Raw genomic sequence first — 22741 nt, 5'->3', positions numbered from 1 at the left:
ATCGCATTTTTCGTTTGTATGTTGTTCTCTTGTTTTTTATATTATATGGAAAATTCATTGAGTATACCATGGAAAACTTTTACTTGTGTCATGGCACTTTTGTCCCTGTTTTTATTTTTTTGGTTGTGTGTAAGAAAAATGCAAGTAAATTTGTGTATCGAAAGATGGCAAAGTTAAGAAAATTTGATCCGTTGATATGGCATTGCTTAGTTTTTTTTATACATGTCCAATGGCAATTTTTGTAGAAATATTTTTTGTTATATCATATATGTCAAAAAAAATTTGTGTTTCTTTTTCATAATATCATGGCAAAAATTTCAGACTCAATTGTTAGAAAGTGTGTTTGAACATCATGTCAAATCATGAAATTTTCTGTAATATACCTTTTTTCATAAGTATATGGTAGTTTTGTTCATTAGAGCATGGTAACTTTCTATTCCTAGATTATTTCCAGGGAGCATTTTTCTTGGTCCAGTGCATTTTTAGGCCATTTTGTGTTTTCTCTATTTTGTTTGAAGGGGCGGGAGAAGTTTTTGGGCTTACAATATTGTGATTCTTGTTTTTTTAATTCTTCAACGCAATGATGTTTTGGGGCCGGTCCGCTGGAGGCGAGTGGGGGCACATTGTTCGGGGGGGGGGGGGGGGGGGAGGGGTATCGTAGTGAATGAGATCATTCATTCGCTCCCCTCTCCTGGATCGAACAAAAAGTTCGATCTGGCTCCTCCCCTAGTCGAACCTTTGTGCATTATGGGGGTCCTATAAGAATGTCCCTACCCCTAGCCTTATATATGCGAACTATGAGCGACATCACAAAAAAAGCGTGAAGCAATAAGTGTAGACCATAAACTCTAAATTTCTAACACATATCATGCTTCACTACTGTGTCGGTTGTTGACATACCAATTGATATGAATTTAGCACCAACTATCAATTTACGTGAGGTATCGCGAACAACAGCGCCAAGAACTTCTTGTAGTGTCTCAACGTCAAATGCCGCGATCTATAGTGTATATATCTATACCAACTAATAAAGAAAATATGTATTTTTAGTTTGTCATACTATTTATCAGAAGACCCCTCATGTTTCTGGTAATAAATCAACAATCTGGATTTAAGTCAGGTTCTTGCTTTTGCAGAAAACTCCTTGATGTTTCTAATAATCAACATGGGTCAATTTTAAGTAAGTCTTTTGTTTTTACAGGAAACCCCTTGATAATTGGGTTAATCAACTCGCAATACATGTCAAATGATTTTTAAAATATTCATATATTTTAAACCCTAACTCTAGATTTAACATATTATATATAAAATTTGATTAGAAAAATATGTGGAATCTAAGTATGATATTATTTTACATGTTAACCATTTTTAAAATATTATTTAAGATGCAGCCTTAATCAATAGCGCATGATCCTCTTTCTTTCATACTGTTGCCGACCCGGATTGGAAATCAAGACCTCGGCAAAACCAGAAATTTGAGACGAAAGAAATGATCTATAAACACACGTGTACGCCTCGCCAAAACCTCATAAAAAAAAACAGATTTCTCAACTTATGCCAAGAAAGATACGTCTTAAAATTAACAACATTCAAACGTGTTGGGATTGTGTGAGCATTAAGGCCGCCTTTGGTTTACATGAATTGAATCATATTCCCGTATGGAATTTGTTCCTTTCCTTCAGATTTCACAGGATCGGAAATAGTAGGTCCAAGCTGATGGAAAATTTCCGATGGCGAACGACATGCGCGCAGATAACTGTTCCCTGCTTTTTTCGCTCACTCGCATACAGACAAGGATGAGAAAAGAAATAAAAAAGTTGAATCAAATCTGTGTCCAGTCCTCCCTCCTCGCACAGAACGGCACAGCTCGCCGGGAGCGACGCCGGCGGGCAAGGGACGCGGCCACATCCAGTAGACGGGCAACGACCACCGGCGAGCTGGAGAGCATCTACTGTCGACCGGCAAGCCTACAGGCTCCAGCAGCGCCCTCCGTCTGCCGCAAATTTCTTCAGGTTTGACTCCATCTTGCCTTCTCTCCCTGGATCCATCAATAGTATGCTATTGTGTATTCAGACTCCATGCACTAGCAGCCAATTTGTATTTTAATTGCCTGCACTAGCCCTGATGAGTTGATGATTGCCTGCACTAGTTGCTCAGTTCATACTCCAGTTACATGACAATATACTATGCTGGCAGGGTCTTATTTGCACTTTGTATATACTCCCTCTGTAAAGAAATATAAGAGCGTTTAGAAAAACGCTCTTATATTTCTTTACAGAGGGAGTATAATTGTTCATATTATTAACCATAAACCAAATGACATTATTTCTTTATGTTTCTTATGTGTGTTCCTATCCTGTGAACCAAATGACATTTAGTTTCCTATTCCTATAGTCCTATAGTCTGAGCATTCTTAGGATTTCAGGCCTCTTTTGGTTCATAGGACAGGATTATCGTAGGAATAGGAAATTTGTAGGAAATGAGATGACATGTATCTGATGCATGCCACCTCATTTTCTATACTTTTCCTATTCCTATAAAATTCCTATCCTATGAACCAAAGGAGGTCTAAGGTGGGAAGGAGGATAGGTGGCAAGAGAGATGCCATGCCATGTGTTGAAAGAAAGAACATGGATCTATTGGGGTCTTGACTCATGGCTATTGGGTTAGAGGAGTATGATAGTTTTTCTCGAGTTGCAACGCACGGGCTGCTTCGCTAGTAGAGGAAAATAAATAGAAGTCCTGTGGCAAGAAAATGAGTTGCAACAACGTTCTACACGAGTGTATTGTGCCTATCATGATACGACGTCGTGCCCAACACGATCACAATTCGGATCACAAGTAAACATCTTGTTGTGTGTTATATACTATGCTATTTTTGGGTCTTGTGTACGGCTGGACGCACAAATACATACTTTGCTTTCAACTTAATATAAACAAAAGGTACATATCTTTGCTTTCAACTTAAAATAAACGAGGACCAGATACACCTACACATACGCGTACATGTCCGAGGTTTAGTTGAATCTCTCTAAGAAGCATATTTATCTTTTCCTGCGAGGTATGATGCATTGATTCCGCTCAACCTGGTGCCTGCTTCTTTCATGTTCATACGTTCATTTGGGATCTCACGTGTACAAGAAAGTGCTACTTGTACTAGAGAAAGTAAGCATTGGTAGACCACGTTTTCTGTTACCATCTTTCCTGGAGTAGTATAAGCCTTGCATTCTTCTTGAAGAAGAATATCGATGATGTCAAATAGTTGATCTGGGAAGTTCTTGTTGACGAAATTGATAATGTTAACTCCATTTTCAAACATAGAATCTGTTGGTCTCTTGCCTGTAAGCATCTCCAGCAGTAGAACCCCGAAACTATATGCATCTCCACAAGTAGATGCACCTCCAGCATACTCTAGAGATACACCAGCAGAATATATAGTTAGCACAGCAAGATCAGTATATCTTTGCCTGCTAAAATTAGATGCTAAAGTCAAATACAGTATGTGGCAAGTAATAGTACCTGGAGGGATATACCCTATAGTACCCCGCAGACCATTGGAACTGGACTCTCCTCTTGATGTCAACCTTGAATCACGGAAAAATCTTGCAATCCCGAAGTCTCCCAGGTAAGCAATCATATCATGGTCTAGGAGAATGTTACTGGGTTTCAAGTCACAATGGATGATTGGAGTTCCAATATCATGGTGCAAATAGTCCAATACATCAGCTATGTTAAGAGCTATGCTTATCCTCTTCGTGAAACCCAGAGGTTTTCTATCTTTCCCGTCCCCATTGTGATGCAACCAAGTCTCCAAATTTCCATTAGGCATGAACTCATAAACCAGAGCTTTGAAAGCATTGCCGGTGGTGTCAGCAGTTGAGCACGCTGTTATAATTGGGACAAGATTCCGATGCTGAATGTTTCTAACTGCTTCACATTCTGCTAAGAAACTTTTCTCAGCGCCATGCATCTCAAGGTCAAAAACTTTCACTGCCACTTCCATTTTATTGTGGCCTAACTTTCCTTTGTATACCGAACCATAGCTTCCTTTTCCAATCAAGTTAGACTCCGAGAAGTTTTCTGTGGCTTCTTCTAGATCCTTGTGAGATACTTTGAGAAATTCCTTTCCAAAAGGAAGCTGTGATGTATACTTCCTTCTTTTCTTCTCAGTGAGTACAAAGTATATCAGTATGGCTAATGACATAAAGCCAAATACTGGGATCAATATTTTGATCAGATAATATTGCCTTCTTGATTTCAAAGAACCAGCATGACATGAGCCAATATGAAGATTTGGTGCTCCTCCGCAGAGCCCCCAATTTCCAACAAGTGAAATGGCTGAAGCGTTTTCAAATACACCATTTCTTGGTATTACCCCTTGGAGATGGTTATAGGATAGGTCTAGCATTCGGAGTAGTTGAAGATCACTAAGTTTGTTTGGGATGGTTCCTGACAAGTTATTGTGGGAAAGGTTGAGATGTTCAAGCTCTTTAGGTTGCCTAAAGATGTTGGTATTTCCCCTATTAGCATGTTCTGGCCCATTTGGATAGTTACCAAATTATGACATTGATCTAAACTAGTTGGTATTTCCCCGGTAAGCTTGTTAGATGAAAGATATAGCTCTATGAGTTGTTCAAGGTTAGAAACCTGCAGAGGTATGCTACCTTGGATGTTGTTATAACTAAGATCTAAGTGTGTGAGCTGTGGAAAATTTCCTATGCTGGATGGCATTACACCATCAAATTGATTTTTGGAAATCTTGAGGGATGTCAACTTTGTCAGATTGCCAATGGAGTATGGTATTGGTCCATTGAAGTTATTTCCTTCAAGATCTAACCCTTCTAGATTCTTGAGGGCTCCGATCCATTTTTCAATTGTGCCTGTAAGATTATTGTGGCTTAGCGTTAGGCTAGATAAGTTGTGGTATTTTCCTATGCCCGGGGGAACCGCCCCGGACAAGTTGTTTGCACCTAAATTTAGTTGTTGAAGTGTGATGGATAGGGTACCAAGAGAATTTGGCAGAACTCCATGTAATTGATTTCCATTTAATGAGAGTGTTGTTAGAGGACAAGTGCTCAGTGCACTTAAAAATTCCCAGCTTTGACTGTCCCTTGCTTCAAGCTTGTTATGGTCGAGGTTTAGATACTCTAAATAATTAAGTTTACCCAAATTACTAGGAATCTGACCAGTGAAACTATTAAATGAAAAATCTACCCGTGTTAGCTGTGAAGCATTGCCCAGTGAATCTGGAATGTCACCTTCAAACTTGTTGGCACCCAGTAAAAGCCAATTAAGGTTGAGCATCATATCACCAGTAATTTCAGATGGCAATCTGCCGCTTAACATATTTATACTCAAGTCTAGTACTTGAAGATAGGGTAGATTGTAGAATGATGTTGGAACTCTACCCGTTAACCTATTTCCACCGAGTACCACCCATGACATATTTGGCACTAGCCCAAGTTCGTCAGGAATGCTTCCCTCGAGCTGATTGTTCGCAAGTGATATTTTTCGCAACTGAGTGGTGTTGCTTAAGGTTGGCGGAATGTTTCCTGTAAGTGTATTGTTGGAAAGGTCCATAAATTGTAGATTGGTGAGGAAACCTATGTTTCGTGGAATTGAACCCACTAGCATGTTAACAGCGAGGTTTAGCACCTCGAGTTTGGAACAATTTGTAAGTGTCTCTGGAATACTACCCTGTAATAAGTTGCTGCCTAGTAAAAGTTGTCTAAGGAGGGTTAGGTTTCCCAGAGATGGTGATATTTGTCCTGCCAACTTCCGGCTTTCGAGGTTCAGCACTGTAACGCGCCCCGGGTGCTTTAAGCTGCAGGTAACGCCTGGCCACATACAGTACTGAATGCTGTCATTCCAGGAGCTCAAGACTCCTGTCAGATCTTTTGTGATAGCCTCCTTAAAATCAAGCAGTGAACGTCTTTCCGTGCTGTTATTATGAGTGACAAAGCAATCGGCATTGCCAGCTCCATAAAACAGCAATAATAGTGACGTTAAAACAAGCGAGGTGAGGTTCAAGGATCGCTGAGCAGCCATTAGATCTATGTTGCCTGCAAAGGTAAGGCATATGCATTTTTAATATACCAAACCCCAAAAAACTAAGAATATATCGCATTCATGCATCTATGTACACCGTGTCGCTCTTACACACCAAAAGGTTGAACCCAGATAAGAGCACTTCCTTTTTTAAGGGAAGAGGAGCAACTACAAGAGTTTGCGCTCGGGGAAAGGAAATCAATAACATTTCTCACAAACATCTTTGCACACTGTGCTCGACGGAAATGCCCAGCACGCTAACTCATGGTAGTTCAGAGCAGAAGTGTTACTCTGTCAGATGTTCACTCTTCATTGAATAGACATCACAAGCGCCGTTTTGAAAATACAGATAAGTATGATGACAAGCCTGACATCAAGGCAGAAGCACAAAATAGATAAAAGATAATTGCTAAAGTACTCCCTCCGGTCCTTTTTACTCTGCATATTAGGTTTGTCCGAAGTCAATCCCATTCAACTTTGATCAAGTTTATATAAAAAATTATAAACATTCACATAACAACACCAATATCTTTAGATTCATCTTGTAATATATTTTCATATTATATTTATTAGATATTATAGATGTTAATAATTTTTAATATAAATTTGGTCAAACTTAGAAAAGTTTGACTTTCGGCAAAACCAATGTGCAGAGTAAAAAAGACCGGAGGGAGTACTACTGCTGGTACTGGTAGTAATCAGCACGAGAGATATTAACGCACCTTTGCTCGGCCGGAGCGCGCAGCACGACAACCTTTTGTGCTATGCTTTTGCCGGGTGGTGGTGTCTGAGTTCTGAACTGTGGGTTGGATGCTCAGCTGGCTCAGGTCCCAGGGGTTTAAAAACAGTTTTACAGCACCCTCACATCCACACACGTCGGTTTCATCTGCCATTGCCAAGCCTTATCTCAGCTTGACCTCCATTGCAGCGAAGACCTTGACTCGTCAAACATGCTACTTTTCATCTCTCACAGCCACCGCTTGCGTCGCTGTTTGAGCTGGACAAAATTGTTGCGGCATGTTCAGCCTCAATACTTTTCTGCTGCGGCCGGGACATAGATCTGAGTCGGAGGGCGACCTGCCGACCTGTCTCGATGGTTTCCATGCGGACAAACTTGCACGTGGAATGCTTTTACTAGTTCAAATTCTTATATTTTCCAATTCGGATATCATTGTGAGGACCGTGTGCTTCCAGAATGTATTGCGAGGACCGTGTGCTTCCAGAATGTATTGTGCGGATATCATTGTTTCTTTTTTTTTAAAGCCGTGTTTCTTTGTCTTCTTGGATATGTGTTGGAGCGGGTCAAGTAAACTTGTATGTATGCTATACGGGACAACAACAGGATATGGAGATGCCGTGCCTTCCAGGATTTTGCCGAGGGGTGGACACCATTCAAACAGTGGAAATAAGAGAATATCCTCTTCACACAAAAAAACGGCAAGACTAATATCAGCAAGACGCACGCGGAAAAGAAAATATTTTCTCCTGGCTGCTCATGAAAATTGACTGTGGTGCAACGACAGACTTCAATGAAGACGCAGGGAGAACAACTATTTTTGCCACCTCTGCTCCCGCAACCTAGAATCCTCTCAGCATTGTGCGGCACATTTGGAGGAAGGTCTGCGAGAGTGCGAGTCGCTGAACCCAGACGGATGGCAGGCACCGGCGAGCTCGATTGCACATACCAGCACGGTGATCAGCGTCAAACACGCATTATTATCTCTACCGCACCATATTGTTATGCGTAGCTCTAGATTGTTAGGAGTCCTATTGAGATAGACTAGGTTGTTAGGGTTTATCTCTATCTAGTTATCTTTCTTTCTCTCCAAGATGTAATCTCCAACAACTTGTATCCACTGTACACGGAGGTGCGCCCTACTATATTAACACGTACATGTCGCCCACATCGGATAAGACGTTTCCGCCATTGCATATGGTAATCAGAGCATTCCTCTTCCAAACTAGCCTCCCTATTGCATCTAGTGCATAGTCATGTCTTCATCCTTCGACGCCTTCCAACCTAGCCTCAATGGCCAGGTCACCGAGAAGCTCAACCGAACAAACTACGCGCTATGGCGCACGTAGGTCACACCCCACCTGCGGGGCGCCGGTGTCTTCGGCTACGTCAATGGCATCGCGCCGGAGCCGGCCAGACTCCACGTCACCAAGGACAAGGACGGCAAGGAGACTTCTGCGCCCAATCCTCTCCACCCACTTTGGGTTCGGGAGGATCAACAGGTGCTTGGCTATTTGCTGAGTACCCAAGGAGGTGCTGGTCGCAGTCACCGCGATCACCACGACGCGTGAACTCTGGGTGGCACTAGCGGGCATGTTCTCGTCCCAATCACTCAGTAGCGTTAACAACATCAGAACTGCGCTCATCAACACGCAGAGGGGAAACCAGTCGGTCGCCTCCTACTTCGCTTCCCTGCGCGGCCTCGCTGATGAACTCGCCGCCGCCGGCAAGCCCATCCAGGATGACGAATTGATCTCGTACATCCTCCATGGATTGGACGTTGACTACTAGCCGCTCGTCTCCGCCCTCGACGCTCGCGTCACGTCCGTCACCCTCGACGAGCTCTATGCCATGCTGAGTAACTTTGATCAACGCATGGCCCAGTTCCACGGCTCCTCCGGCGGCTTCAAGTCCTCTGCCAATGCTGCATCTCGCGGCCGTGGTGGCGGCTCCTCCAACTCTCGCGACGGACGCTCCACCAACTCCAAGCCTCGTCGTGGCGACGGATCCAGCAGGTCTCGTCCGGACGCGCCCGCTGTCAGATCTGTGGCAAGCTTGGGCACACTGCTAAGGACTGCTAGTACCGCTACGATGAAGATGACGACTCCTCCCAAGATGAGGACAAGGTTGCTGCAACTGTGGATGGCTCCTACGGCGTTGACACGAACGGGTACGTCGACAGTGGTGCTACCAATCACATCACCAACGAGCTTGAGAAGGACACCATGAAGGAAAAATATTGTGGCAAAGATCAAATCTACAATGCCAACAGCGAAGGTATGAGGATCAGTCACGTTGGTCACTCACTTTTTAGTACCCCTCATCGTAAAATTCATCTAAAGAAAAAAAAAATTCTTGTTCCTAGTGCCAATAAGAATCTTCTTTCTGTTCATAGAATTGCCATTGACAACCATGTGTTCCTTGAGTTTCATCCTTATTTTTTCTTGATCAAGGATCAGGAAACAAAGAAAATTCTCTATCGAGGTAGATGCGTTCGAGGGTTCTACCCGTTGAATCCGGAGCGTAGAAGATTCAATAAACAAGCCTATGGTGTTGCCAAAATTTCGTCAACACGGTGGCACGATCGATTAGGACATGCTGCTTTCTCCTTAGTTGAAAAGTTGCTTAGGAAAAATAAGCTACCGTATGTTGGTGAGCGTGATCTTAAAACTATTTGTGATTCTTGTCAACAAGCAAAAAGTCATCAATTCTCTTATCTTATATCTACTAGTGTTTCTACAAAACCCTTGCAATTAATCTTCTCTGATGTTTGGGGCTCTGCCCCTAGTTCTGTTGGTAGACATACTTATTATGTGAGCTTCATAGATGACTACAACAAATTCTCTTGGATCTATCTTCTCAAGAAAAGATCCGATGTCTTTCAAGTTTTTCAAAACTTCCAGGCTCTCGTTGAACGAAAATTTGATAGTAAGATCATTGCAGTACAATCTGATTGGGGAGGGGAGTACAAAAAATTAAACTCCTTCTTCCAAACCCTCAGCATATCACATCATGTGTCATGCCCTCATGCTTATCAACAGAACGGCTCTACTGAACGCAAGCACAGACACATAGTTGAGGTTGGGTTAGCCCTCCTAGATGGCGCATCCATGCCTCTCAAGTTTTGGGATGAGACTTTTCTCACAGTTGTTCATATCATAAACATGCTTCCTAGTCATGTCATTAATAATGAAATTCCATTAGAAAGACTTCTTCACACTAAACCCGACTAGAAATCTCCATGTCTTCGGGTGTGCATGTTGGCCCAATCTTCGCCCATACAACAACCGCAAGCTCATGTTTCGCTCAAAACAGTGTGTTTTTCTAGGCTATAGCACCCAACATAAAGGTGTCAAGTGCCTCAATATTGCCACTGGCCGTGTCTATATTTCATGAAATGTTGTCTTTGACGAAACCAAATTTCCCTTTGTTGATCTTCATCCCAACACCGGTGCTCTCCTTCGCCAAGAGATTCTTCTTTTGCCTCCTCATCTCTCCGGTGTTGATCAAGGGGGAAACATTTGTCATGATCAACTGATGATGTGCATGAGCCTTGTGGGGTTACAGGTGAAAAAAGCGAGAAAATGGTGAAAATAGAGGAAAACGGTGAAGAAAACCCTCCACCAGAGCCATATTTTATGTGCCCGAAATCTGGAGACAAATCCTCCTTGGGATCCATTCGCCTGCAATGCATCAGATCCTCCTCGGGATCAGCGGTAGTAGACACGCCAGGGGCGCCGGCTGCACGCCTGCCCGCCTCGGACCAGGTGCGTGCCACGCGGTCGTCGTCCACGGGCAGCGGCGCGACACCACCTCCGTGCCAATCACCATCCGCCACACGTCATCCCACGGTTGGCGCGGGCGGCGCGCGCTTCACCAGCCAACCGGTGTGCTACAAGCGGCGCCTGTTGGGGAACGTAGTAATTTCAAAAAAATTCCTATGCACACGCAAGATCATGGTGATGCATAGCAACGAGAGGGGAGAGTGTGTCCACGTACCCTCGTAGACCGAAAGCGGAAGCGTTAGCACAACATGGTTGATGTAGTCGTATGTCTTCACAATCCAACCGATCAAGTACCGAATGCACGACACCTCCGAGTTCTGCACACGTTCAACTCGATGACGTCCCTCGAACTCCGATCCAGCCGAGCTTTGAGGGAGAGTTCCGTCAGCACGACGGCGTGGTGACGATGTTGATGTTCTACTGTCGTAGGGCTTCGCCTAAGCACCGCTACAATATTATCGAGGTGGACTATGGTGGAGAGGGGCACCACACACAGCTAAAACATCCAAGAGATCAAATGTTGTGTCTATGGGGTGCCCCTTGTAAGTGCATCTAGTGCCCCTTAGTGATTTTGGTGTATTGAAGACTTATAGGTTGAGGGACTAATGCGCGTGTGAGTGTACACAGGTCTATAAGTCTATGAGGAGTTTGATATTTACAGGAAAAGTCGACCCCTAAAAATGAATATCTTCGACTGAAGACTTTGGTATTTTGAAGACTTTCTGAAGACTTTGAAAGTGAAGAAATTGGTGTGACCTTGAAGACTTGGTATTCTTTCGAGGAACATGAAGCAAGAAGACTTTTGTTTTCGTAGTTTCATTTTCTCTTTCTTGAGTCATAGGAAACACCATACTGTTAAAGGGGGTCGAGGAAATACTAAGGAAAAATTTCCATGTGATGCTCAACTCAAAATCCTACACCTACCAATCCCTTCGAGTGAAGCCATTGGAAATCTCTTACAGATCAGTCAATTTCTTCAGTGACAGAGACGAAGTTCTTCTGGTCTCTGAGGAATTTGTCCTGACTGAGGAGTTAGGATTTCGCCAGTGTGGATTGCCTACACAGTGAGGAACATGATAGCCCTGAGGATTTTTCTACTCAAAATTCCGACCGTTGCTGTGCTATGCACCAGCTGTCCCAAAATATCTATCCACCTAACGGTCATTTCATTGAAGGGCATTTATGTCTTATCATGTCGGGCTGCTCCCTAGGCTATAAATAGCCGCCCCCTACAACCACTAGCTGGTTGGCTGCTCCGAGAGAAACTGACACTTGTCATTTGAGAGCAACCCATCCTCCGAGGACTTTGAGCGAAAATCATCAAGTGAGGAAAAACCAAAAACCCAAAACCTAAACACCTACAAACCCCAAGTGATTGAGCATCTGTAGCGACCAGACCTCAAACGGTCTGATCTCTGTGCTCAGGTGTCATCCCTGGATCAGTAATGCTGACACCACACAGTACTTGAAGGATTTATAACAGAGTAGCAATCACACACTTATTACATCGAGTGTCTCAATAGAGAACTTATTGCAATAAATATGGCTTAAGGCCATCTAATAACGATAACAGCGGAAGGCTTGGAAGATAAGTGAGTCCATCAACTCCAACGGCATCACTGAGTATAGAACCACGACCTAAAAACTCCTTAATCGCCGTCTGAAAAGTCTGCAACATTAACGTTGTAGCCCAAAACGGGTCAGCACATGGAATATGCTGGCAAGGTAACACATAGAGAGTAATGGAATGAAACATCTATTCTATATGCATATTTGGCTGGTGGAAAGCTCTATGGTTACAGTTTTGCGTGAAGCCAAATTTTCCCTACTACAAAGGAATAAATTTTATTTAACTATCATGGTAGTTGTTAAACATTGAGAATGGTTGATAGCATCCTCAATCCCAATTAAGCATCATCATTAAACAAAACCCAACAAAATTAAATTAAAGTAACATGTTGAGATTCACATGATAATCCAAGTACTAGATACTCAAGATGTCCATAACCGGGGACACGGCTAACCATGATTAGTTTATACACTCTGCAGAGGTTTGCGCACTTTTCCCCACAAGACTCGATCGCCTCCGTTTGGTTTCTCGCACTACATGGTGTTTGAGAAGACGGATGACCGAGACATAGTCTTTCAGAAGCGCTAGCACCTTACGATGGATAGACCGTTACACCTACTTTCCCCTACATTTGCTAGTCTACCCTGTAAGAGTTCGCACGACTTAATCAACAATGCTAGAGCCCATAATAGCTTGTGGCTGCACACGGAAGTTTCTAGTATGAAATATCTCATGATCCCTTTGGGCCTGGGTGGCGGTCCATAAAGAAAACAGGCAATCCTGGAATACCCAGGTACCTCAATCCACCCAGATGTGTGTTTAAGTTGCTGTTGGGTTTTGTAGTAATTTCAAAAATTTTCCTACGCACACGCAAGATCATGTGATGCATAGCAACGAGGGGGGAGAGCGTTGTCTACGTACCCAACGCAGACCGACTGCGGAAGCGCTGACACGACGTAGAGGAAGTAGTCGTACGTCTTCACGATCCAACCGATCAAGCACCGAAACTATGGCACCTCCGAGTTCGAGCACACGTTCAGCTCGATGACGATCCCCGGACTCCGATCCAGCAAAGTGTCGGGGAAGAGTTCCGTCAGCACGATGGCGTGGTGACGATCTTGATGAACTACAGCAGCAGGGCTTCGCCTAAACTCCGCTACAGTATTATCGAGGAATATGGTGGCACGGGGCACCGCACACGGCTAAGGAATAGATCACGTGGATCAACTTGTGTGTTTCTGGGGTGCCTCTGCCTCAGTATATAAAGGAGCCAAGGGGGGAGGGGGCGCCGGCCAGGAGGAGGGCGCAGGAGGAGTCCTACTCCTTCCGGGAGTAGGACTCCCCCCCAATCCTATTCCAAATAGGATTCCCAAGGGGGGAAAGAGGGAGAGGGGGGCCGGCCACCTTCTCCTAGTCCTAATAGGACTAGGGAAGGGGGGAGGTGCGCAGCCACCTTGGGCTGCCCCTTTCTCCTTTCCACTAAGGCCCATGAAGGCCCATATGGCTCCCGGGGGGTTCCGGTAACCTCCCGGTAACCCGGTAAAATCCCGATTTCACCCGGAACACTTCCGATGTCCAAACATAGGATTCCAATATATCAATCTTTATGTCTCGACCATTTCGAGACTCCTCGTCATGTCCGTAATCACATCCGGGACTCCGAACAACCTTCGGTACATCAAAATGCATAAACTCATAATATAACTGTCATCGTAACCTTAAGCGTGCGGACCCTACGGGTTCGAGAACAATGTAGACATGACCGAGACACGTCTCCGGTCAATAACCAATAGCGGGACCTGGATGCCCATATTGGCTCCTACATATTCTACGAAGATCTTTATTGGTCAGACCGCATAACAACATACGTTGTTCCCTTTGTCATCGGTATGTTACTTGCCCGAGATTCGATCGTCGGTATCCAATACCTAGTTCAATCTCGTTACCAGCAAGTCTCTTTACTCATTCCGTAATACATCATCTCACAACTACCATATTAGTTGTAATGCTTGCAAGGCTTATGTGATGTGTATTACCGAGAGGGCCCAGAGATACCTCTCCGACAATCGGAGTGACAAATCCTAATCTCGAAATACGCCAACCCAACATCTACCTTTGGAGACACCTGTAATGCTCCTTTATAATCACCCAGTAATGTTGTGACGTTTGGTAGCACCCAAAGTGTTCCTCCGGCAAACGGGAGTTGCATAATCTCATAGTCATAGGAACATGTATAAGTCATGAAGAAAGCAGTAGCAACATACTAAACGATCGGGTGCTAAGCTAATGGAATGGGTCATGTCAATCAGATCATTCAACTAATGATGTGACTTCGTTAATCAAATAACAACTCATTGTTCATGGTCAGGAAACATAACCATCTTTGATTAACGAGCTAGTTGAGTAGAGGCATACTAGTGACACTTTGTTTGTCTATGTATTCACACATGTATTATGTTTCCGGTTAATACAATTCTAGCATGAATAATAAACATTTATCATGATTATAAGGAAATAAATAATAACTTTATTATTGCCTCTAGGGCATATTTCCTTCAGTCTCCCACTTGCACTAGAGTCAATAATCTAGATTACACTGTAATGATTCTAACACCCATGGAGCCTTGGTGCTGATCATGTTTTGCTCGTGGAAGAGGCTTAGTCAACGGGTCTGCAACATTCAGATCCGTATGTATCTTGCAAATTTCTATGTCTCCCACCTGGACTAGATCCCGGATGGAGTTGAAGCGTCTTTTGATGTGTTTGGTCCTTTTGTGAAATCTGGATTCCTTTGCCAAGGCAATTGCACCAGTATTGTCACAAAAGATTTTCATTGGACCCGATGCATTAGGTATGACACCTAGATCGGATATGAACTCCTTCATCCAGACTCCTTCGTTCGCTGCTTCCGAAGCAGCTATGTACTCCGCTTCACATGTAGATCCCGCTACGACGCTTTGTTTAGAACTGCACCAACTGACAGCTCCACCGTTTAATGTAAACACGTATCTGGTTTGCGATTTAGAATCGTCCGGATCAGTGTCAAAGCTTGCATCAACGTAACCTTTTACGGTGAGCTCTTTGTCACCTCCATATACGAGAAACATAACCTTAGTCCTTTTCAGGTATCTCAGGATGTTCTTGACCGCTGTCCAGTGATCCACTCCTGGATTACTTTGGTACCTCCCTGCTAAACTTATAGCAAGGCACACATCACGTCTGGTACACAGCATTGCATACATGATAGATCCTATGGCTGATGCAAGGGAACATCTTTCATATTCTCTCTATCTTCTGCAGTGGTCGGGCATTGAGTCTTACTCAATTTCACACCTTGTAACACAGGCAAGAACCCTTTCTTTGCTTGATCCATTTTGAACTTCTTCAAAATTTTGTCAAGGTATGTGCTTTGTAAAGTCCAATTAAGCGTCTTGATCTATCTCTATAGATCTTAATGCCTAATATGTAAGCAGCTTCACCTAGGTCTTTCATTGAAAAACTTTTATTCAAGTATCCCTTTATGCTATCCAGAAATTCTATATCATTTCCAATCAGCAATATGTCATCCACATATAATATCAGAAATGCTACAGAGCTCCCACTCACTTTCTTGTAAATACAGGCTTCTCCGAAAGTCTGTATAAAACCAAATGCTTTGATCACACTATCAAAACGTTTATTCCAACTCCGAGAGGCTTGCACCAGTCCATAAATGGATCGCTGGAGCTTGCACACTTTGTTAGCTCCCTTTGGATCGACAAAACCTTCCGGTTGCATCATATACAACTCTTCTTCCAGAAATCCATTCAGGAATGCAGTTTTGACATCCATCTGCCAAATTTCATAATCATAAAATGCGGCAATCGCTAACATGATTCGGACGGACTTAAGCATCGCTACGGGTGAGAAGGTCTCATCGTAGTCAATCCCTTGAACTTGCCGAAAACCTTTTGCGACAAGTCGAGCTTTGTAGACAGTAACATTACCATCAGCGTCAGTCTTCTTCTTAAAGATCCATTTATTCTCAATTGCTTGCCGATCATCGGGCAAGTCAACCAAAGTCCATACTTTGTTCTCATACATGGATCCCATCTCAGATTTCATGGCTTCAAGCCACTTTGCGGAATCTGGGCTCACCATCGCTTCTTCATAGTTCGTAGGTTCATCATGATCTAGTAGCATGACTTCCAGAACAGGATTACCATACCACTCTGGCGCGGATCTTACTCTGGTTGATCTACGAGGTTCAGTAGTATCTTGATCTGAAGTTTCATGATCATTATCATTGGCTTCCTCACTAACTGGTGTAGGTGTCACTGAAATAGTTTTCTGTGATGAACTACTTTCCAGTAAGGGAGTAGGTACAGTTACCTCGTCAAGTTCTACTTTCCTCCCACTCACTTCTTTCGAGAGAAACTCCTTCTCTAGAAAGGATCCATTCTTAGCAACGAATGTCTTGCCTTCGGATCTGTGATAGAAGGTGTACCCAACAGTTTCCTTTGGGTATCCTATGAAGACACATTTCTCCGATTTGGGTTCGAGCTTATCAGGTTGAAGCTTTTTCACATAAGCATCGCAGCCCCAAACTTTAAGAAACAACAACTTTGGTTTCTTGCCAAACCACAGTTCATAAGGCGTCGTCTCAACGGATTTTGATGGTGCCCTATTTAACGTGAATGCAGCCGTCTCTAGAGCATAACCCCAAAACGATAGCGGTAAATCAGTAAGAGACATCATAGATCGCACCATATCTAGTAAAGTACGATTACGACGTTCGGACACACCATTACGCTGTGGTGTTCCGGGTGGCGTGAGTTGTGAAACTATTCCACAGTTTTTCAAATGTACACCAAACTCGTAACTCAAATATTCTCCACCACGATTAGATCGTAGAAACTTTATTTTCTTGTTACGATGATTTTCAACTTCACTCTGAAATTCTTTGAACTTTTCAAATGTTTCAGATTTATGTTTCATTAAGTAGATATACCCATATCTGCTTAAATCATCTGTGAAGGTGAGAAAATAACGATATCCGCCACGAGCCTCAATATTCATCGGACCACACACATCGGTATGTATGATTTCCAACAAATCTGTTGCTCTCTCCATAGTACCGGAGAACGGTGTTTTAGTCATCTTGCCCATGAGGCACGGTTCGCAAGTACCAAGTGATTCATAATCAAGTGGTTCCAAAAGTCCATCAGTATGGAGTTTCTTCATGCGCTTTATACCGATATGACCTAAACGACAGTGCCACAAATAAGTTGCACTTTCATTATCAACTCTGCATCTTTTGGTTTCAACATTATGAATATGTGTATTACTACTATCGAGATTCAATAAGAATAGACCACTCTTCAAGGGTGCATGACCATAAAAGATATTACTCATATAAATAGAACAACCATTATTCTCTGATTTAAATGAATAACCGTCTCGCATTAAACAAGATCCAGATATAATGTTCATGCTCAACGCTGGCACCAAATAACAATTATTTAGGTCTAATATTAATCCCGAAGGTAGATGTAGAGGTAGCGTGCCTACTGCGATCACATCGACTTTGGAACCGTTTCCCACGCGCATCGTCACCTCGTCCTTTGCCAGTGCCCGCTTATTCCGTAGTCCCTGTTTCGAGTTGCAAATATTAGCAACAGAACCAGTATCAAATACCCAGGTGCTACTGCGAGCTCTAGTAAGGTACACATCAATAACATGTATATCACATATACCTTTGTTCACCTTGCCATCCTTCTTATCCGCCAAATACTTGGGGCAGTTCCGCTTCCAGTGACCAGTCTGCTTGCAGTAGAAGCACTCAATTTCAGGCTTAGGTCCAGACTTGAGTTTCTTCTCTTGAGCAGCAACTTGTTTGCCGTTCTTCTTGAAGTTCCCCTTCTTCTTCCCTTTGCCCTTTTTCTTGAAACTAGTGGTCTTGTTAACCATCAACACTTGATGCTCCTTCTTGATTTCTACCTCCGCAGCTTTCAGCATTGCGAAGAGCTCGGGAATAGTCTTGTTCATCCCTTGCATACTATAGTTCATCACGAAGCTCTTGTAGCTTGGTGGCAGTGATTGGAGAATTCTGTCAATGACGCAATCATCTGGAAGATTAACTCCCAATTGAATCAAGTGATTATTATACCCAGACATTTTGAGTATATGCTCACTGACAGAACTGTTCTCCTCCATCTTGCAGCTATAGAACTTATTGGAGACTTCATATCTCTCAATCCGGGCATTTGCTTGAAATATTAACTTCAACTCCTGGAACATCTCATATGCTCCATGACGTTCAAAACGTCGTTGAAGTCCCGATTCTAAGCCGTAAAGCATGGCACACTGAACTATCGAGTAGTCATTAGCTTTGCTCTGCCAGACGTTCATAACATCTGGTGTTGCTCCAGCAGCAGGCCTGGCACCCAGCGGTGCTTCCAGGACGTAATTCTTCTGAGCAGCAATGAGGATAATCCTCAAGTTACGGACCCAGTCCGTGTAATTGCTACCATCATCTTTCAACTTTGCTTTCTCAAGGAACACATTAAAATTCAACGGAACAACAGCATGAGCCATCTATCTACAATCAACATAAACAAGCAAGATACTATCAGGTACTAAGTTCATGATAAATTTAAGTTCAATTAATCATATTACTTAAGAACTCCCACTTAGATAGACATCCCTCTAATCTTCTAAGTGATTACGTGATCCAAATCAACTAAACCATGACCGATCATCACGTGAGATGGAGTAGTTTTCAATGGTGAACATCGTTTATGTTGATCATATCTACTATATGATTCACGCTCGACCTTTCGGTCTCCGTGTTCCGAGGCCATATCTGCATATGCTAGGCTCGTCAAGTTTAACCTGAGTATTCTGCTTGTGCAAAACTGGCTTGCACCCATTGTAGATGGGCGTAGAGCTTATCACACCCGATCATCACGTGGTGTCTGGGCACGACGAACTTTGGCAACAGTGCATACTCAGGGAGAACACTTCTTGATAATTTAGTGAGAGATCATCTTATAATGCTACCGTCAATCAAAGCAAGATAAGATGCATAAAAAGATAAACATCACATGCAATCAATATAAGTGATATGATATGGCCATCATCATCTTGTGCTTGTGATCTCCATCTCCGAAGCACCGTCATGATCACCATCGTCACCGGCGCGACACCTTGATCTCCATCGTAGCATCGTTGTCATCTCGCCAATCTTATGCTTCCACGACTATCACTACCGTTTAGTAATAATGTAAAGCATTACATCGCGATTGCATTGCATACAATAAAACGACAACCATATGGCTCCTGCCAGTTGCCGATAACTTGGTTACAAAACATGATCATCTCATACAATAAAATTCAGCATCATGCCTTGACCATGTCACATCACAACATGCCCTGCAAAAACAAGTTAGACGTCCTCTACTTTGTTGTTGCTTGTTTTACGTGGCTGCTACGGGCTTAAGTAAGAACCAATCTCACCTACGCATCAAAACCACAACGATAGTTTGTCAAATAGACTCCGTTTTAACCTTCGCAAGGACCGGGCGTAGCCATACTTGGTTCAACTAAAGTTGGAGAGACAGTCGCCCGCAAGCCACCTATGTGCAAAGCACGTCGGGGAACCGGTCTCGCGTAAGCGTACGCGTAATGTTGGTCCGGGTCGTCTTGTCCAACAATGCCACCGAACCAAAGTATGACATGCTGGTAGGCAGTATGACTTGTATCGTCCACAACTCACTTGTGTTCTACTCGTGCATATAACATCAACACATAAAACCTAGGCTCGGATGCCACTGTTGGGTTTCGTAGTAATTTCAAAAAATTTCCTACGCACACGCAAGATCATGTGATGCATAGCAACGAGGGGGGAGAGCATTGTCTACGTACCCAACGCAGACCGACTGCGGAAGCGCTGACACGACGTAGAGGAAGTAGTCGTACGTCTTCACGATCCAACCGATCAAGCACCGAAACTATGGCACCTCCGAGTTCGAGCACACGTTCAGCTCGATGACGATCCCCGGACTCCGATCCAGCAAAGTGTCGGGGAAGAGTTCCATCAGCACGACGGCGTGGTGACGATCTTGATGAACTACAGCAGCAGGGCTTCGCCTAAACTCCGCTACAGTATTATCGAGGAATATGGTGGCACGGGGCACCGCACACGGCTAAGGAATAGATCACGTGGATCAACTTGTGTGTTTCTGGGGTGCCTCTGCCTCAGTATATAAAGGAGCCAAGGGGGGAGGGGGCGCCGGCCAGGAGGAGGGCGCAGGAGGAGTCCTACTCCTTCCGGGAGTAGGACTCCCCCCCCAATCCTATTCCAAATAGGATTCCCAAGGGGGGAAAGAGGGAGAGGGGGGCCGGCCACCTTCTCCTAGTCCTAATAGGACTAGGGAAGGGGGGAGGTGCGCAGCCACCTTGGGCTGCCCCTTTATCCTTTCCACTAAGGCGCATGAAGGCCCATATGGCTCCCGGGGGGTTCCGGTAACCTCCCGGTAACCCGGTAAAATCCCGATTTCACCCGGAACACTTCCGATGTCCAAACATAGGCTTCCAATATATCAATCTTTACGTATCGACCATTTCGAGACTCCTCGTCATGTCCGTAATCACATACGGGACTCCGAACAACCTTCGGTACATCAAAATGCATAAACTCATAATATAACTGTCATCGTAACCTTAAGCGTGCGGACCCTACGGGTTCGAGAACAATGTAGACATGACCGAGACATGTCTCCGGTCAATAACCAATAGCGGGACCTGGATGCCCATATTGGCTCCTACATATTCTACGAAGATCTTTATCGGTCAGACCGCATAACAACATACGTTGTTCCCTTTGTCATCGGTATGTTACTTGCCCGAGATTCGATCGTCGGTATCCAATACCTAGTTCAATCTCGTTACCGGCAAGTCTCTTTACTCGTTCCGTAATACATCATCTCACAACTACCATATTAGTTGTAATGCTTGCAAGGCTTATGTGATGTGTATTATCGAGAGGGCCCAGAGATACCTCTCCGACAATCGGAGTGACAAATCCTAATCTCGAAATACGCCAACCCAACATCTACCTTTGGAGACACCTGTAATGCTCCTTTATAATCACCCAGTAACGTTGTGACGTTTTGTAGCACCCAAAGTGTTCCTCCCGCAAACGGGAGTTGCATAATCTCATAGTCATAGGAACATGTATAGGTCATGAAGAAAGCAGTAGCAACATACTAAACGATCGGGTGCTAAGCTAATGGAATGGGTCATGTCAATCAGATCATTCAACTAATGATGTGACCTCGTTAATCAAATAACAACTCATTGTTCATGGTCAGGAAACATAACCATCTTTGATTAACGAGCTAGTTGAGTAGAGGCATACTAGTGACACTTTGTTTGTCTATGTATTCACACATGTATTATGTTTCTGGTTAATACAATTCTAGCATGAATAATAAACATTTATCATGATTATAAGGAAATAAATAATAACTTTATTATTGCCTCTAGGGCATATTTCCTTCAGTTGCCACCTTAGATAAACCATTAATTAACACTCACATCTGTTATGGATATCACTCACCCAATCCACGTCTACTAGCATAGCATGGCATAATGGCAACGTAGAAGTAACTCCCAAAGGTTTGATAATAAACAGGTAATAGGTACTACCTCAACTACTTCCCAACCCACAATTTAATTAGATCCTAATCATGCAATGTTTGAGGATTGATCTAATGCAATAAAACTGGGTAGTAGGAGGTATGATCAAAGTGTTACTTGCCTTGCTGCTGATCCGCGAAACCTAGGGATTCGAAGTAACATGCGGCGCACTTCGGGTATTCTATCGCAGACAAACAAACAAGCATACAATAAGTATTCATCTAATGCACAGGTAAACTCAAATAAGAGATCTAACCAGAAAGTTCAACTTAAGAACTCCGGTTTGCAAAAAGAATCAAATCAAACGAAGCAACGAAAGTCAAACGGCAAAAGAAACAGGCTTTGTTTACTATTCTGGATCTAGGGAAATTTTTATAGTGGCAAAAACTTGTTTAAGTTGGTTAAATGGATAGAGGGTTTCGAGACGAAACTCCAGGCGCTTGAATCGCCTGATTCCGATAAACGAGCGAAAAGTTATACTGAAACGAAAATCGGATCAGGAATCGCGATCAGAAAAATCGCGGATTTAATCCGAGAAAAAGAAAAACAACGAACGTTCGCCAGAACGAACGAATGGACGAACGCTCGCTATTTAAATAAATCGGAAAAATCGATCTATTTAAAAAACCGAAACAAACAAAAAAATAAAAACCGCGACTTTTTTTTAAAAAAACGGGCGGCGAAAACGAGGTTGACCTCGGGCAGCAGGTCCGGCGGCGGCTCCGGCGGCTAGGGTTAGGGTTTCGGGCGCGGGTGGGCTGGCGGCGGCTGATGGGCTCGGCGGCTCGGGTCGGGCAGCTTATAAAGGCTTCCCCCGGGCGGAGTCCCGCTCGGGTACGGCCCGAAGTCGGTGTGATGCTCAACTCAAAATCCTACACCTACCAATCCCTTCGAGTGAAGCCATTGGAAATCTCTTACAGA

At 43.7% G+C, this 22741-nt stretch overlaps 2 protein-coding genes and 1 pseudogene across 2 annotated transcripts; 1 reads left to right on the top strand and 2 right to left on the bottom strand.

Annotated features, from left to right (window-relative positions):
- Positions 1 to 2903: 2903 nt before the first annotated feature.
- Positions 2904 to 4408, bottom strand: LOC147965433 (putative LRR receptor-like serine/threonine-protein kinase At3g47570). The gene is made up of 2 exons (XM_087528140.1): positions 3520 to 4408; positions 2904 to 3411 (listed from the first exon to the last, which is right to left on the bottom strand). The coding sequence occupies exons 1-2, from the start codon at positions 4406 to 4408 to the stop codon at positions 3032 to 3034; spliced, it is 1269 nt and encodes a 422-aa protein (XP_087384266.1). The 3' UTR covers positions 2904 to 3031.
- Positions 4402 to 6048, bottom strand: LOC147965432 (uncharacterized). The gene has a single exon (XM_087528141.1). The coding sequence runs from the start codon at positions 6046 to 6048 to the stop codon at positions 4402 to 4404; it is 1647 nt and encodes a 548-aa protein (XP_087384267.1).
- Positions 6049 to 8515: 2467 nt separating this feature from the next.
- LOC147965431 (small nucleolar RNA Z247) lies at positions 8516 to 8654 on the top strand (annotated as a pseudogene).
- Positions 8655 to 22741: the final 14087 nt, after the last annotated feature.

The sequence above is a fragment of the Triticum urartu genome, chromosome 6A (genome assembly GCF_056163025.1).
Source record: "Triticum urartu cultivar PI428250 chromosome 6A, HENAU_Tu73, whole genome shotgun sequence".
In the NCBI taxonomy this organism is placed as follows: domain Eukaryota; kingdom Viridiplantae; phylum Streptophyta; class Magnoliopsida; order Poales; family Poaceae; genus Triticum; species Triticum urartu.
Note: the sequence above shows the minus strand (reverse complement) of the source record. Positions and strands in the feature narration are given on the sequence as shown.